Source organism: Pseudophryne corroboree, chromosome 1 (assembly GCF_028390025.1).
Source record: "Pseudophryne corroboree isolate aPseCor3 chromosome 1, aPseCor3.hap2, whole genome shotgun sequence".
NCBI lineage: Eukaryota > Metazoa > Chordata > Amphibia > Anura > Myobatrachidae > Pseudophryne > Pseudophryne corroboree.
In genome coordinates, this window is record NC_086444.1 from 1,178,585,648 (window position 1) to 1,178,604,073 (window position 18,426).

Genomic DNA, 18,426 nt, shown 5'->3' on the forward strand with positions numbered 1-18,426 from the left:
CTTGTATAGCTCCTGCTCCTAATGTCCTCTATCTTGTATAACTCCTGCTCCTAATGTCCTCTATCTTGTATAGCTCCTGCTCTAATGTCCTCTATCTTGTATAGCTCCTGCTCCTAATATCCTCTATCTTGTATAACTCCTGCTCCTAATGTCCTCTATCTTGTATAACTCCTGCTCTAATGTCCTCTATCTTGTATAACTCCTGCTCCTAATGTCCTCTATCTTGTATAACTCCTGCTCCTAATATCTTCTATCTTGTATAGCTTCTGCTCCTAATATCTTCTATCTTGTATAGCTCCTGCTCCTAATGTCCTCTATTTTGTATGGGCTGGTAATGCTTTGCCGGCGCCCAGGATCCCAGCAGTCAGCATACCTTCCGCAGGATGCCAGAAGCAGAATGCCGGTGGAGGGGCGAGCGCGGGATCCGGTCAAGATGCCGCCGGACGGAATCCCGGCGGTCGAAATACCGACGCCGGAATCCCGACCGCCACAATCCCGACATATTCTCCCTCCGTGGGTGTCCACGACACCCATAGAGGGAGAATATAATAGTGTGCCGAGCGTAGCGAGGCACCGTGCCCGCAGCGTGGCGAGCGAAGCGAGCCCGCAAGGGGCTGCGTTCCGCTTGCCACCCCTGTCGGCATTGTGTGGTCGGGATTCCGGCGTCGGTATTTCGACCGCCGGGATTCCGACCAGCGGCATTTAGTACTGATCCCGCGAGCGCAACAGAGCCCCTTGCGGCCTCGCTGCGCTCGCCACAGGTTCTATTCCCACTCCATGGGTGTCGTGGACACCCACGAGTGCGAATAGATACTGTGTGTCAATATTCCATAGTGCGGCATTGTGATCTTACGGGATTCCGGCGTTGGCATGGTGACTGCCGGGATCCCGAGCGACAGTCACATGACCGCATCCTATCTTGTATAGCTCTTGCTTCTAATATCCTCTGTATCTCCTGAATATCCTCTATACATGCCCCAGTTCTAATATCTTCTGTCTTATACTTCTCCTGGCTTTAATATTCCCGTATTTTATCTCTTGGTTGTAATATCCTCTACCTTCTAGTAATGCTGTCTGTTTCTTAGTCGTCCTACTGGGGTAGTCTGACGTATATCGGGGTATAGTGGGTGCAGAGGAGTGCGGGCACTGTAAATCTCAGAAGATGCATCTATACTTCCTCCCTTGTAATCACATGCCTGCATGGAATGTTTCAGTGTAGTTGAAGGGTCCCGGCAGTATTGGGGTATGTCCAGGATACAGCTGCCCGACCACACAGAGATAAGTGAAAAATTATTCTCTCACAGCGCTGACAGCTATGAGGGCACTAGGAGCAGGGGCGGAACTGTGGGAGGCAGTGGAGTCGGCTGCCGCCGGGCTCCTGACCACAAGGGGGCGCATCTCCTCCACTGTCTCCCGCAGCCTGAGAACTGCGCTGCTATTGTGGACGGAGGAGCAGTCACTGACACGGAAGCTGCCTCCTGTAGGGAGAGATGGCACTGGCTGCAGCTAGGGGGAGCTCCAGAGCACAGCTCCTCTTCTAGCCAGCCGAGGGAAGCTCTCTGCTCCGTCAGCCTGATGATGAAAGCCAAAGGTAGACACTGTGTGGGGGGTAGGGGAGAGGTGTATTTGGGGGGAAGCACTGTGTTTTGTGTGTGCTTGTTTTTAAGTGAGGTGTGTGTGTGTTTTTAATGAAAGTTGTGCATTCAAGTAAAAGGCATGTGTGTGAGTGATGTGTGTGTGTGTGTAAGTGAGAGACATGTGTATGTAAGTGAGAGGCATGTATGTGTGTGTAAGTGGGAGGCATGTGTATGTAAGAGAGACTTGTGTGTGTAAGTGAAAGAGACGTGTGTGTGTGTGTGTTTAAGTGAATGAGGCGTTTGTGTTTTTTTTATATATATATCTAGTGTTCACGCTAGGTGTCTGCACCTTTTTTTAGACAGATGAATCCCACCCTGCCCGTTTTTGTGCGCCCTACCAACCCGCCGTTTTCTGCCTGCCGTACCCCGCCACGCCGCCAGACCCAGCCGTGCGCCGCCGGACCCGGTAAGCACATGAGAGTCCCCCTGGGCTAAATTAACCTTGTAAGTATTTTGCAGCTGTAAACTTCAATCTCAGTGCTCTCTACCTGGTGCAGTGTGCCTCAGTGCTCTCTACCTGGTGCAGTGTGCCTCAGTGCTCTCTACCTGGTGCAGTGTGCCTCAGTGCTCTCTACCTGGTGCAGTGTGCCTCAGTGCTCTCTACCTGGTGCAGTGTGTCTCAGTGCTCTCTACCTGGTGCAGTGTGCCTCAGTGCTCTCTACCTGGTGCAGTGTGCCTCAGTGCTCTCTACCTGGTGCAGTGTGTCTCAGTGCTCTCTACCTGGTGCAGTGTGCCTCAGTGCTCTCTACCTGGTGCAGTGTGCCTCAGTGCTCTCTACCTGGTGCAGTGTGTCTCAGTGCTCTCTACCTGGTGCAGTGTGCCTCAGTGCTCTCTACCTGGTGCAGTGTGTCTCAGTGCTCTCTACCTGGTGCAGTGTGTCTCAGTGCTCTCTACCTGGTGCAGTGTGCCTCAGTGCTCTCTACCTGGTGCAGTGTGCCTCAGTGCTCTCTACCTGGTGCAGTGTGCCTCAGTGCTCTCTACCTGGTGCAGTGTGTCTCAGTGCTCTCTACCTGGTGCAGTGTGCCTCAGTGCTCTCTACCTGGTGCAGTGTGCCTCAGTGCTCTCTACCTGGTGCAGTGTGTCTCAGTGCTCTCTACCTGGTGCAGTGTGCCTCAGTGCTCTCTACCTGGTGCAGTGTGTCTCAGTGCTCTCTACCTGGTGCAGTGTGTCTCAGTGCTCTCTACCTGGTGCAGTGTGCCTCAGTGCTCTCTACCTGGTGCAGTGTGCCTCAGTGCTCTCTACCTGGTGCAGTGTGCCTCAGTGCTCTCTACCTGGTGCAGTGTGCCTCAGTGCTCTCTACCTGGTGCAGTGTGCCTCAGTGCTCTCTACCTGGTGCAATGTGTATAACGTGCTCTATCTGTCGCAGTGTGTAGGAGGTTCTATCTGGTGCAATGTGTATTAGGTGCACCACCGTGTTGTAATAAAGTGTTTGGCCCCTATTATGAAACAACGCCGCTAGATTTTTGGAGCGCGCCTTCGGCGCGCACTGTCCATGTTTTGGCCCATAGGTATGGGAGCACCAAGCATTATAGTATGTACCTAAGTTTGCCCATCCCTCCCCGTGATCAGCACCCTGCCGTAAAAAAAATCCTACAGTGAACACTAATTATATCGGCACACCACTGCGCCAAAGCATCTCCATCGAGACCTGCTGGCGGGTGAGGGAGCACTGTAGGTGTACTATAATGGTATGCTGGTGTCTGTTTTATTGTAATAACTGACTTGGTGTGCGTCCACTTTGTATGTGTATCTATATTACTACTGGGAAAGGTACCTGAGCACGCTGCTACTGTTCACCCTTAGTGCCGGATAGCTACATATGGTATGTGTGTGTATGTGTATATGTAGGGGGGCACCAACATTTATCATGCCTCCGGGCGACTGGGACGAACTTACGCCACTGACTAGGAGGTACCATAGCGGATCTCTGCAGCCGAGCTCCTGCTCCCAATGCTGGTTACCCAGAGAGAGCAGGGTCATTCCTAATGAAAGGCAGTGATCACCCTCTAAGGTATTTAAAACCTCTCCCAATTCCTGGGAGAGGTATTTTTTTATTGTTAGTCATGGTGGGATCTGGGACTAGTGTCCTGTATCCATTGCACGGACCACAGTGTAGTTGGTAGCCGGTCTATAGAGCTACATTAAAAAGGTCTACAGATAATAGGTTGACCACTAATGGAAGACATGCATTAGGTCAACAAGGTCAAAGGGTTGAAACAAGTTTTTTTATTTTATTTACCCGTATATACTCGAGTATAAGTCGACCCGAATATAAGCCGAGGCACCTAATTTTACCACAAAAACCTGGGAAAACATATTGACTCGAGTATAAGCTTAGGGTGGGAAATGCAGCTCTACCTGTACACAGCCCTCAGTGCCAGATATGCCCCACAGTGCCAGATATGCCCCACAGTGCCAGATGTGCCAGATATGCCCCACAGTGCCAGATATGCCCCACAGTGCCAGATGTGCCAGATATGCCCCACAGTGCCAGATATGCCCCACAGTGCCAGATGTGCCAGATATGCCCCAAAGTGCCAGATATGCCCCAAAGTGCCAGATATGCCACACAGTGCCAGATATGCCCCACAGTGCCAGATATGCCCCACAGTGCCAGATATGCCCCACAGTGCCAGATATGCCCCACAGTGCCAGACATGCCCCACAGTGCCAGACGTGCCCCACAGTGCCAGATGTGCCCCACAGTGCCAGATGTGCCCCACAGTGCCAGATGTGCTCCACAGTGCCAGATGTGCTCCACAGTGCCAGATATGACCCACAGTGCCAGGTGTGCCAGATATGCCCCACAGTGCTAGATACTTACCCTCCGTCGCTCCCGCGCTGTCTTCTGAAGGAGGGATACGGAGAGCGCAGCGCGCGGCTCTCCTGTGTTCCTCCTGCATCTCCGGCGGCAGCAGCGTGTGTTAAAGGAAGTGCCGGTTCGTGCACTTCCTTTACCACTCAGACGCCGCTGCCGCCGGAGATGCAGGAGGGACACAGGAGAGCCGCGCGCTGCGCTCTCCGTGTCCCTCCTTCAGAAGACAGCGCGGGAGCAACGGAGGGTAAGTATCTAGCACTGTGGGGCATATCTGGCACACCTGGCACTGTGGGGCATATCTGGCACTAAAGCTGACTCGAGTATAAGCCGAGGTGGCTTTTTCAGCACAAAAAAAAGTGCTGAAAAAGTCGGCTTATACTCGAGTATATACGGTATTCTTTTTTTTTTTTTTTTTTTCATACTTTACCATCCATGTTGACTACAATTGGAAATAGTAACCTGTCCAAAGTTAGCTCGCCATGTGAGGGGACATGTTACACAAATGGGGCTTGTTTGTAGCAGAAAAGTGACAAAACACCCCCCAAAAAATTTGTGTCTACCTTTTTTTTCTGTCGACCATTTCCATGTCGACCTTTTGACCCTGCTGGCCTAATGCATGTCTACCAATAGTGGTAGACCTATTGACGGTAGACCTTTTTAGTGTAGATCTAATAATCCACACCCAGTGCAGTCTAGGGTGCTTGGCCAGGTTGGGCATACTGACAGTGTAAGACCTCAACTAGAGACCACGTTGGTAAAGTAGGCTGTTCATTGGACAGTTGCCATCTTGGAACTGGGTTATGCTATGGATTGTACCTTCTTCCTTATGCCCCACCTCTTTAGTGGGCCCTCATTTAAGTGCAGAAGACCACCGGTAGCTACAGCCTTTTATAGGCGCTCCGGCAGTTCCTGATTGTACCCTGCTGTGATGCACTAGGTTTGGGGAGGATTTTGTTACATTACGGTGCTCTGTGGTCCTCTGTCTTCTGATAGAGGCCCTCATTCCGAGTTGATCGCATGTAGCAACTTTTTGCTGCTCGTGCGATCAACTTGACGCCGCCTATGGGGGAGTGTATTTTAGCATAGCAGGGCTGCGATCGCTTGTGCATCCCTGCTATGCTAAAAAAGTTTCCTGCAAAACAAGACCAGGGTCAGACTTACTTACCCTGTGCGACGGATCCAGCGACGAAGGTCCCGAAATTTATGTCAGACACTCGCCCTCCAAACGCCTGGATACGCCTGCATTCGCCTCACCACGGCTGGAAAACGGTTGACGCCCCAGAACGCCTTCTGCCTGTCATTCTTCTTGCGATCACCGCTGCAATCACTTTTTCCGCTGGCGGCGTCCGACAACAACGCGTGTGCGCATGCGTACGCCGCGCATGCGCAGTTCCGACTCGTTCGCAGTGCTGCAACAAACTGCAGCGTGCGAATGGGTTGGAATGACCCCCAGTGTTCTGTTATTGTCCTGTGGCCATGTTGTCTGTCTTTCTAACATGTCTACCAGGAGCCCTAAGGCTGGGAGTGGTGTTCCCATTGAGGAGTCTTTCTGCCCATCCTGCCACACAATCCCAAGCTACTCCCATTACTACTGTAGATGAATACACTCTTTTATAGTTGGGATGCGGTCAGGATACCGGCATTCAGAATACTGACTGCGGGATAAGGAGGCTGAGCAGGCGATTCCTGGGAAGCAAGGCACAGGGCTGTGTAGGGGCATAGTCACCAGATTCTGCATGTTCCATGTGTTTGCCTACATGGATTCTAGTCTTGTAAGGGGGGTGCTTCGCTCTGCTTCCACTGAGTCTATATACCCGCCCCCCTATTCTACTAGAGGCCCACAGCAACCAACATAATTGCATATTGAAGTTGGGCTTGCTGATATTCAGATTCACCTTTTATTTTGCTCTGGTGCAGGTTGTAGTTTTGTTTGCATTATGTGGACTACTCGGTTAAGAGGGTTACCAGGTGGTACTTGGTGACGCCCACGCAATTACTCCTTGCCCAGCAGTCTCTTAGACTCCTGCGATGCTAGGCTTCACCTTAAGCAGCCGCCTTTCCAGGTTGAATTAGGTCCACCCCATACTCAGATGCCCCCCAGGTCTTATGTAAGGACAAGGTGATTATTGGAGGCTGGGCAAGAGTAAATGCAGTACAGTGAGACGTTCACTGGACACAACCTTAGTAACGCTGCTAAATGCACAGACGAATATAATAACAGAATGCACGTGAGTGTAGCAATGCACAGGGTGAAATAATAATAAACACTGAATGTATATGAAGTGCAACAATGCACAGGGTGGTATAATAATCAAACACAGATGGCGTGTAAATGCAACAATGCACAGGATGATATAAATTATCAAATACAAGAGGTAACTCAGACTCTGAAAATAACCAATGCAAAATCCCAGGACTTAGCTTAAACTGTCTGATGTGTATTCTGAAGAAGCCCGGAAATTGGAACTGGAACAGAACCCCCTGAAGGGGAACAGAGATCCAGAGACACTGAGACTGAGACCGGTTTCAGAGCAGGATTACACTGTGTGCAGTGATAGCAGGCTTGGCAACTGGAACAGACAGCACTAACTGCACAGACTCAATTCACAACCACAGGACGAGAACCTGGACCAGGTACAAACAGGAACTTGAAGCTATAACCGGCGTCAGGTGAAGAGCAAGCTGGGTAATAAAGGGAGCAAGCCCCAATCAGGATGGCAGGAAAACCAGACAAAAGGTAATGGCCTAATTATCTGACAGGTGAGACTGCACAGGCCACACCTACAGGAGACAGGCTGCAGTTACACAGACTCACCAAAGGCGGCTCGCAACAGTACCCCAAACAAGTACATAAGAAAACCTGGAATGCTAACAGAAATACAACAGACAACATAAAGAAAAAAACAGAATGCAAGCTGCATTCGCAGTTTGTAACAGTTTGGCTTTTTTGTTTTTAGGTTAGGTATTGGCTGCGGGGAGGGGGGTTTAGTTTCAGGCACCACCGGGAGGGTTAGGGTTAGGCTGCTGGGGGCCAGGGAGGGTTAGGTTTAGGCTACTAGAATGGAGGGTTAGGGAGCCATTGGGGCAGGTAAGTATACTTACCTTACCCTGTTGGGATTCTGATCATCGGGATGCCGCTGTGGGTATTCTGACCGCCGCAATCCTGTCCACCGGCATTTTAATCCCAACCCCCTTACAGCTTTGTTTAATGAATGCTTAGCGGCTCCTCACATGTCCTTGTGTGTAACTGTTGCTTATTATGCAATAATTGCTTTTGTGTGTAAAATGTTACTAACATAAGTCTCCACCTATTAAAATGCTACACCAAACCTCTGCTACTAGCTGTCCAGGTGTGGAGTACTGTATGTGCCCCTATGATAACTCCTAGTTCCTCTTCTATAGCTGATCCGGTTCCAGCACTGCGGAAAAGTATCTCCACAAATCTGATTGCCTTGTGCCATTTTGAACTTTCTCTTTCCACAAGCCCTCTAGCAGCCGTCTAGAATTACACAATCACACCTCTCGTCCCAGAACAACAGCGCAGGGATCACATTGTTCCTCCCAATCTGTTTGAGCCTCCCAATTGCTGGCAGGCCGAGTCAAAAACAGCAAAAGGTTAATGAGCCAATGTGCAGTGGGATTATTTCAGGAAGATGACAGTGAACCAGTAATTACTAATTAGATGCAGTTTAACAGGAGGAAAAAGTGAAATCTCCTCTTCACCAACTGTCAATAATTAGCAGAGCTAGTGAGGTTGAAATGTGTCCACAGTTAAAAGGCTGATGCTTTAATGAAATGCTGCTTAACAAAAAAAAATTCTGTACAGAGGTCGCCGGCAGGACCCGCCCGAAACCTCAGGCTTCCATCTTGTACTAACTCTGCTCAGTGATGTAGTTAGTGATCATTCCCTCAGGAGCTGGTCCTGTGACCAAGCCCCAAACAAGACACATAGGCAGGGAAGAACTGGAAGCGGACGATATTATGCTTCAGTGTTATTAGTTCCATGCATGGCCAGGAGATATCTGTCAGTGGCTCTGAGAACCCATAGCATACCTTCACATTATTATTATTATTATTATTATTATTACAATTTATAAGGAGCCACAAGTGTTTCTCATTGCCGTACATACAACACACATTGGAACAATACATGCTATACAGAATTTAACATCACAGAAAACTAAAGGGCCCTACACACTCGGCGACCCAGCGGCGGGAAGGAGAGGGGGGGGGGCAGTGACGGGGGGAGTGACGTTTCTTCACTCCCCCCGTCACCTGGCTCCATAGCAGTGCATGCTAATATGGACAAGATTGTCCATATTGGCTTGCATGCACAAGCGACCCGGCACCAACGATGAACGAGTGCGGGGCCGCGTATCGATCATCGTTGGCGCCTACACACTGAACAATGGGGGTAATTCCAAGTTGATCGCAGCAGGATATTTTTTAGCATTTGGGCAAAACCATTGCACTGCAGGGGGGGGGGGCAGATATAACATTTGCAGAGAGAGTTAGATTTGGGTGGGTTATTTTGTTTCTGTGCAGGGTAAATACTGGCTGCTTTATTTTTATACTGCAATTTAGATTGCAGATTGAACTCACCACACCCAAATCTAACTCTCTCTGCACATGTTAAATCTGCCTCCCCTGCAGTGCACATGGTTTTGCCCAACTGCTAAAAAATTTCCTGCTGCGATCAACTTGGAATTACCCCCAATATGAACGAGTTCTCGTTCCTTAATGAATGAGAACGTTCATATCGTCCACTGAAATCTTTAAGTGTGTAGGGCCCATAAAACAGAGCACAGGTAACAATTATAACCACAGTTCTCAGTACACAATACTGCTGAGATGTAAGGATACAAAGGAGTAATCAACATACTACTGGGGGCGAGCAGCCATTGTAAGAGATGACCAGTCACGAGCAGGAGGAAATGCAGGTATAGGGGTATATGCAATTAGCGGCGAATCGCGGCAAATTATCGCCGTTTTTTAATTCAACACAATTCGACAGGTGAATTCCGGCAGGTGGCTTCCGGAATTCACCATATTCAATGAAAAACGGAGTCGACAGTCCCGCGGGCGAAAAACGGACGATTTGACGGATTTTGCCGCGATTTAAAAAAAACGGGGGAAGACGGGAAAAACCTGGAAAAAAAATGGCGTGGGGTCCCCCCTCCAAAGCATAACCAGCCTCGGGCTCTTCGAGCTGGTCCTGGTTCTAAAAATGCGGGGGAAAAATTGACAGGGGATCCCCCGTATTTTTAAAACTAGCACCGGGCTCTGCGCCTGGTGCTGGTGCAAAAAATACGGGGGGCAAAAAGAGTAGGGGTCCCCCGTATTTTTTACACCAGCATCGGGCTCCACTAGCTGGACAGATAATGCCACAGCCGGGGGTCACTTTTATACAGTGCCCTGCGGCCGTGGCATTAAATATCCAACTAGTCACCCCTGGCCGGGGTACCCTGGGGGAGTGGGGACCCCTTCAATCAAGGGGTCCCCCGCCCCAGCCACCCAAGGGCCAGGGGTGAAGCCCGAGGCTGTCCCCCCCATCCATTGGCTGCGGATGGGAGGCTGTTAGCCTTGAGTAAAATGACAGAATATTGTTTTTTCCAATAGTACTACAAGTCCCAGCAAGCCTCCCCCCGCAAGCTGGTACTTGGAGAACCACAAGTACCAGCCTGCGGGAGAAAAACGGGCCCGCTGGTACCTGTAGTACTACTGGAAAAAAAATACCCAAATAAAAACAGGAGACACACACCGTGACAAGTACAACTTTATTACACACTGCCGACACACATACATACTTACCTATGTTGACACGCCGACTGCCACAGTCTCCGACGATCCGAGGGTACCTGTGAAAAAAATTATACTCACCTGCCAGTGTCCAGAGATAAATCCACGTCCAGAGATAATCCTCGTACTTGGCAAAAAAAAAAACACGAACACCCGAACCACCGGACTGAAAGGGGTCCCATGTTGACACATGAGCACCCTTTCCCCGAATGCCGGGACATCACGTGACTCCTGTCACTGAGGTCCCTTCAGCCAATCAGGAAGCGCTACTCCGTGGCGCTCACCTGATTGGCTGTGCGCGTCTAAGCTCAGACAGCGCATCGCACAGCTACCTCCATTACTTTCAATGGTGGGAACTTTGCCGTCAGCGGTGGGGTTACCCGCGGTCAGCCGCTGACCGCGGGTGACCCCACCACTAACCGCAAAGTTCCCACCATTGAATATAATGGAGGGAGCTGTGCGATGCGCTGACAGCTCAGACGCGCACAGAGCCAATCAGCAGAGTGCAAGGACGTTGCGCTCGCTGATTGGCTTACGAGACCTTTCAGTGACAGCAGTCACGGGGGGGTCTCTGCATTCGGGGAAAGGGGTCCCATGTGTCAACATGGGACCCCTTTCAGTTTGCAGGCGGGTGTTCGTTTTCTTTTTTTGAAAAGTACGTGGATTTATCTCTGGACCATGGATCAGGTGAGTATAATTATCTTTTATTTTCAGGTACCCGTGGATTCTACTTGGAGAAGAGGACCGACTGCTTCGTGTCAACATAGGTAAGTATGTGTGTGTCGGCAGTGTGTAATAAAGTTGTACTTGTCACGGTGTGTCTCCTATTTTTATTTGGGTATTTTTTTCCCAGTAGTACTACAGGTACCAGCGGGCCCGGTTTTCCTCCGCATGCTGGTACTTGTGGTTCTCCAAGTACCAGCTTGCGGGGGAGGCTTGCTGGGACTTGTAGTACTATTGGAAAAAACAATATTCTGTCATTTTACTCAAGGCTATCAGCCTCCCATCCGCAGCCCTTGGATGGGGGGGACAGCCTCGGGCTTCACCCCTGGCCCTTGGGTGGGGGGGGGACCCCTTGATTGAAGGGGTCCCCACTACCCCAGGGTACCCCGGCCAGGGGTGACTAGTTGGATATTTAATGCCACGGCCGCAAGGCACTGTATAAAAGTGACCCCCGGCTGTGGCATTATCTGTCCAGCTAGTGGAGCCCGATGCTGGTGTAAAAAATACGGGGGACCCCTACTCTTTTTGTCCCCCGTATTTTTTGCACCAGCACCAGGCGCAGAGCCCGGTGCTGATTTTAAAAATACGGGGGATCCCCTGTCAATTTTTCCCCCGCATTTTTAGAACCAGGACCAGCTCGAAGAGCCCGAGGCTGGTTATGCTTTGGAGGGGGGACCCCACGCCATTTTTTTTCTGAATTTTACCATTCCATCTAAAAAAATTATTATTTTAAAAAATATATAAATAATACTTGTGCCTCCAAAAAAGACAAACCAAGTACCTAATCCCTTCTAATATAAATAGATATGCTATTATCAATAAAAAAACACAAAAAAAAACATGTTTTAAATTTTTTTTATTAGTTTCACCCACCAAAGTGTGGCGGATTGAAAATGTCGAATTTACTGTCTAAAAGCACTGTTGTCGAATTTCCAAACTTCAATTGAATATACTTTGGTCGAATTGCAGAACTTGTATCATTGCAGAAAAGTCGAATTTGACAAAAGTCGAATTTCAAAAAGTCGAATTTTGAAAGTCCGTTTTTTGGACGGAAAGCACTGAATTGCATTGACGATTTTTTTGGGGGGGCGAAAAATTCCCGAAATTCGACAATTTCGGGAATTCGACCGCAATTGCATATACCCCTAAGTCACTGAGTAGGAGAGAGCTGTAAGAACAGGAGGGAAGAGGGCCCTGCTCCAAGAAGCTTACAATCTAGGGGAAGAGGGAGACAGACAGGTGACATGAGGTACAAGCAAGCAGAGATATCTAGTATGTCTTAGTATATCTCAGATAGTAATGTCATTACTCACCCACAGTACACCCCTCTATCAGTATATCTAGTAATGTCATTACTCTCCCACAGTACACCCCTCTCTCAGTATATCTAGTAATGTCATTACTCTCCAACAGTATACCTCTCTCTCAGTGTATCTAGTAATGTCATTACTCTCCCACAGTACACCCCTCTATCAGTATATCTAGTAATGTCATTACTCTCCCACAGTACACCCCTCTATCAGTATATCTAGTAATGTCATTACTCTCCCACAGTACACCCCTCTATCAGTATATCTAGTAATGTCATTACTCTCCAACAGTATACCTCTCTCTCAGTGTATCTAGTAATGTCATTACTCTCCCACAGTACACCCCTCTCTCATACGTCCTAGAGGATGCTGGGGTCATCATAGAACCATGGGGTATAGACGGGATCCGCAGGAGACATGGGCACTTTAAGACTTTGAAAGGGTGTGAACTGGCTCCTCCCTCTATGCCCCTCCTCCAGACTCCAGTTTTAGAGTTGCGCCCAGGGAGACTGGACGCACTACAGGGAGCTCTACTGAGTTTCTCTGAAAAATACTTTTTTTTTAGGTTTTTTATGTTCAGGGAGGCTGCTGGCAACAGTCTCCCTGCTTTGTGGGACTTAGGGGAGAGAAGTATGACCCACTTCCAGTGAGTTCAAGGGCTCTGCTTCTGGCTACAGGACACCATTAGCTCCTGAGGGTGCTGATCGCTGGGTATGCCTAGATGCTCACTCCCGCAGCCGGCCGTCACTCTCTTTCAGAGCCAGAAGTCAGAAGACAAGTGAGTAACCAAAGAAAAGAAGACTTCAGCTTCACTGACGGCATTTTCTGAGGTACCGCGCAGCGGGTAGACGCTGCGCACCGAGCTCCCACACACAGCACTACAGGGTGCAGGGCGTGGGGGGAATGGGGGGCGCCCTGGGCAGCTAAAATCATCCTCGTTATTCCACTGGCAAGAGGGGACATTAGTGACACGGCACTGTCCTAACCCCCGCCAGTATAAATATCAGAAAAAGTGGGACAGAAGCGCGCCATTAAGGGGGCGGAGCTTCTTTCTCACAGCTCACGGCTCCATTTCCTCTCCGCAGGCTGCAGAGACGCTGGTCCTCCTCACACTGACAAGTACCAGGGGTACAAAACGGGGGGGGGGGGGGGGGGGGGGGGGGCAGGTCAATTGGTGCAATATGTATGTGATTGTAAGAGCGCTTTAGGTCTGAGACAAATTCTTGGTGATTTCAGCCCCATTGATTTGGCGCTGGGTTGTGAGCTGGCAAATCCCCTCTGTGTCTCTCTGACAGACTTTACTGTGGGTCTGTCCCCTATATGCCCGGTGTGTCTGTGGGTGTTTGGTGCACGTGTGTCGACATGTCTGAGGCTGAAGGCTCTTCCCAGGAGGAGGCTGTATTAGGGACACAAACGGCTGCGGGTGTGACCCTGTCGGCACCGCCGACGCCAGATTGGGTAAATGTGTTGAACGCCTTGAATGCTAATGTGGCTCTTATTAGTAAGAGGCTAGATAAGTCTGAGTCTCAGACCCAGGCATGGAAGAAATCTGTAGAAGATATGTTATTGCAAAGTCAGGTCCCCTCTGGGTCGCAGAAACGTACACTGACCCAGTTGGCAGACACTGATAGCGACATGGACTCTGATTCCAGTGTCGACTATAGCGATTCCAGATTAGATCCAAAATTGGCAAAGAGCATTCAGTACATGATTGTGGCGGTTAGAGAGGTACTACATATCACTGAGGACCCTGCTGTTCCTGATAAAAGGGTCTGTGTGTATAAGGAAAAGAAACCTGAGGTGACGTTTCCTCCCTCTCATGAATTAAACACGCTATTTGAAAAAGTCTGGGAAGGTCCTGACAAAAAGTTTCAGATTCCCAAAAGAATTACGGTAGCTTATCCGTTTCCCTCGGCGGATAGGGAAAAGTGGGAGTCACCCCCCACTGTGGACAAGGCACTGTCATGTTTGTCTAAAAAGGTGGCTCTCCCGTCACCTGACACGGCGTCCCTTGGGGATCCTGCGGATCGTAAACCAGAAACTACGTTAAAGTCCATTTATGCGACCACAGGTATGCTACTCAGACCTGTCATTGCGTCTGCGTGGGTATTATTTATTATTTATTTATTACCAGTTATTTATATAGCGCACACATATTCCGCAGCGCTTTACAGAGAATATTTGGCCATTCACATCAGTCCCTGCCCCAGTGGAGCTTACAATCTATAGTCCCTATCACATGTACACACAGACACATTCACGCTAGGGTTAATTTTGTTGGGTGCCAATTAACCTGCCAGTATATTTTTGGGATTGGGGTAAGTAGTGCTATCGAAAAGTGGGCAGACAGCTTGTCTTCTGAAATAGATACCCTAGATAGGGATACCATCCTCTTAACGCTGGGTTATATCAAGGACGCTGCAGCATACCTTAAGGAAGCTGCGAGAGATATTGGTCTTTTGGGATCAAAGGCCAATGCCATGGCAGTCTCAGCTAGACGAGCGTTGTGGATTTACCAATGGAATGCTGATTCCAAGAAAAGTATGGAGTCTCTACCATATAAAGGTAAGGCCTTATTTGGTGACGGCCTTGATGATTTGGTATCTACAGCTACCGCGGGTAAGTCATCCTTTTTGCCTTATGTTCCTCCACAACAAAAGAAAACGCATCACTATCAGATGCATTCCTTTCGGCCCAATAAATACAGAAAGGGCCGAGGTTCTTCCTTCCTTGCTACTAGAGGAAGGGGAAGAGGTAAACGATCACCAGCCTTGTCAGGCTCCCAGGAGCAGAAATCCTCCCAGGCTTCTGCCAATTCCACCGCATGACGTTGGAGCTCCTATGCGGGAGTCCGCACTGGTGGGGGCACGTCTCAAACTCTTCAGTCAGTTTTGGGTTCGTTCAGACCTAGACCCATGGGTTTTACTAATAGTATCCCAAGGGTACAAGCTGGAGTTTCAAGATGTTCCCCCTCGCCGTTTTTTCAAATCGGCCTTTCCAGCTTCTCTTCCGGACAGGGAGGTAGTTTGCGATGCAATATAAAAGTTGTGTCAAAATCAAGTTATCGTCGGAGATCTCCAGTCGCAACAGGAAGAAGGTTTTTTATTCGAGCCTGTTTGTGGTCCCGAAGCCGGACGGCTCGGTCAGACCAATCCGAAACCTGAAATCCCTAAATTTCTACCTAAAGAAATTCAAATTCAAGATGGAGTTTCTCCGAGCAGTGATCTCCAGTCTGAAGGAAGGGGATTTTATGGTGTCGGTGGACATAAAGGATGCCTACTTACATGTTCCCATTTATCCTCCGCATCAGGCTTACCTGAGGTTTGCAATTCTGGATTGTCATTACCAATTTCAAACGTTGCCGTTTGGTCTGTCCATGGCTCCGAGGATTTTCACCAAAGTGATGGCGGAGATGTTGGTTCTCCTTCGCAAGAAAGGAGTCACGATTATCCCATACTTGGACGATCTCCTGATAAAGGCGAGATCCAAGGACCAGTTGGTGCAAAACGTTGCACTCTCCCTGACGGTTCTTCAGCAACATGGTTGGCTCCTAAACTTGCCAAAATCACAGTTGATTCTGACAACGCGGTTGTCGTTTTTGGGAATGATATTGGACACAGAACTACAGAGAGTCTTTCTTCCAGTGGACAAGGCTCTGGAACTTCAGAGTCTGGTCAAACAAATTCTGAAACCAGCAAGAGTGTCAATCCATCAATGCATTCGGTTGCTGGGGAAGATGGTTGCGGCCTATGAGGCCATTCATTTTGGCAGGTTCCATGCCAGGGTGTTCCAGTGGGACCTGTTGGACAAGTGGTCCGGGTCCCACCTACACATGCACCGGAGGATAATCCTGTCTTCCAAAACCAGGGTATCACTCCTTTGGTGGCTGCACTGCTCTCACCTCCTAGAGGGGCGCAGGTTCAAGATACAGGACTGGATCCTGCTGACCACGGATGCAAGCCTCCGAGGCTGGGGGGCAGTCACAATGGGAGAAAACTTCCAAGGAAGATGGTCAAGTCAGGAAACTTGTCTCCACGTAAATGTTCTGGAGTTAAGGGCCATTTACAATGGCCTTCTGCAAGCGGAACATCTTCTTCGAAATCTGCCTGTACTGATCCAGTCGGACAATGTAACAGCAGTAGCACACATAAACTGTGAGGGCGGAACGAAAAGCAGAGCGGCAATGGCAGAAGCCACAAGGATTTTCCGCTGGGCGGAAAAGCATACAAACGCTCGGTCAGCGATCTTCATTCCAGGAGTGGACAACTGGGAAGCAGACTTCCTCAGCAGACACAATCTCCATCCAGGAGAGTGGGGCCTCCACCAAGAAGTCTTCGCAGAGGTGACAAGTCGTTGGGGAGTTCCTCAAGTAGACATGATGGCATCTCGTCTCAACAAGAAGCTTCAGAGATATTGTTCCAGGTCAAGGGACCCTCAAGCAATTGCAGTGGATGCACTGGTGACACCGTGGGTGTTTCAGTCGGTGTATGTATTCCCTCCACTTCCTCTCATTCCAAAGGTTCTAAAGATCATAAGAAGAACAAAGATCCGGGCGATCCTCATTGTCCCAGACTGGCCAAGGAGGGCTTGGTATCCAGATCTTCAGGAATTACTCATAGGAGATCCCTGGCCTCTTCCTCTGCGCGAGGACCTGTTACAACATGGGCCGTGCGTGTATCAGGACTTACCGCAGCTACGTTTGACGGCATGGCGGTTGAGCGCAAAATCCTAGCCCGTAAGGTATTCCCAGTGAAGTCATTCCCACACTTATTCAGGCCAGAAAAGGGGTAACGTCTAAACATTACCACCGTATGTTTCTTGGTGTGAATCCAAGGGGTCTCCTACGGAAGAGTTTCAGCTAGGATGTTTTCTCCATTTTCTACAAGCAGGTGTGGATGCGGGCCTAAAATTGGGCTCAATTAAGGTACAGATTTCAGCCTTACCGGTTTTCTTTCAGAAACAATTGGCCTCCCTTCCAGAAGTTCAGACTTTCGTGAAAGGTGTGTTGCACATCCAACCTCTGTTTGTGCCTCCAGTGGCACCATGGAATCTTAATGTGGTGTTGCAGTTCCTTCAATCACATTGGTTTGAACCTTTACGGACGGTGGAGTTGAAGTTCCTCACTTGGAAAGTGGTCATCCTGTTGGCCTTGACATCTGCAAGGCGGGTGTCTGAGTTAGCGGCCTTGTCTCACAAGAGCCCTTATTTGATCTTCCATGAAGATAGAGCTGAATTGAGGACACGTCAACAATTTCTACCGAAGGTGGTTTCCTCTTTCCACATGAACCAACCTATTGTGGTGCCTGTGGCTACTGACGCCATCGCTGAGTCAAAATCTCTGGATGGTGGTCAGAGCTTTGAAGATTTATGTCGCCAGAACGGCTCGGATTAGGAAAACAGAGGCTCTGTTTGTCCTGTATGCTCCCAACAAGGTTGGGTGTCCTGCTTCCAAGCAGACCATTGCACGCTGGATCTGTAACACGATTCAGCATGCTCATTCCACGGCTGGATTGCCGTTACCGGAATCGGTGAAGGCCCATTCTACTAGAAAGGTGGGCTCATCCTGGGCGGCTGCACGGGGGTCTCGGCATTGCAACTTTGCAGAGCAGCTACTTGGTCGGGGTCAAACACATTTGCAAAGTTCTACAAGTTTGACACCTTGGCCGATGAAGACCTTAAGTTTGGTCAATCGGTGCTGCAGAGTCATCCGCACTCTCCCGCGCGTTCTAGAGCTTTGGTATAACCCCATGGTTCTATGATGACCCCAGCATCCTCTAGGACGTATGAGAAAATAGGATTTTAATACCTACCGGTAAATCCTTTTCTCTTGGTCCGTAGAGGATGCTGGGCGCCCGTCCCAGTGCGTACTGTATCTGCAGTTATTAGTTGTGGTTACACACATGTTGTGTTACGTTATTGTCAGCATGTTGCTGCAATTGTTCATGCCGTTGGCTTGTGTTCTGTTGAATGCCACGTTCTGCGGCATGCTTGAGGTGTGAGCTGGTATGAATTTCACCTTAGTTTAACAATAAATCCTTTCCTCGAAATGTCCGTCTCCCTGGGCACAGTTCCTATAACTGGAGTCTGGAGGAGGGGCATAGAGGGAGGAGCCAGTTCACACCCTTTCAAAGTCTTAAAG

At 49.4% G+C, this 18,426-nt stretch overlaps 1 protein-coding gene across 2 annotated transcripts in view; it reads left to right on the top strand.

Moving 5' to 3' along the window:
* The window catches only part of SFXN5 (sideroflexin 5), a 439,382-nt gene that overhangs the window by 340,147 nt on the left and 80,809 nt on the right, over positions 1–18,426 (top strand). The window contains exon 14 of one of the 2 annotated variants that reach the window (XM_063925240.1): positions 1,937–2,043. The exons of the other annotated variant lie outside the window; for it this stretch is intronic. Coding sequence (XP_063781310.1) covers positions 1,937–2,043 — 107 coding nt within the window. The remainder of the gene's footprint in view (positions 1–1,936; positions 2,044–18,426) is intronic. 2 annotated transcript variants of the gene reach the window in all.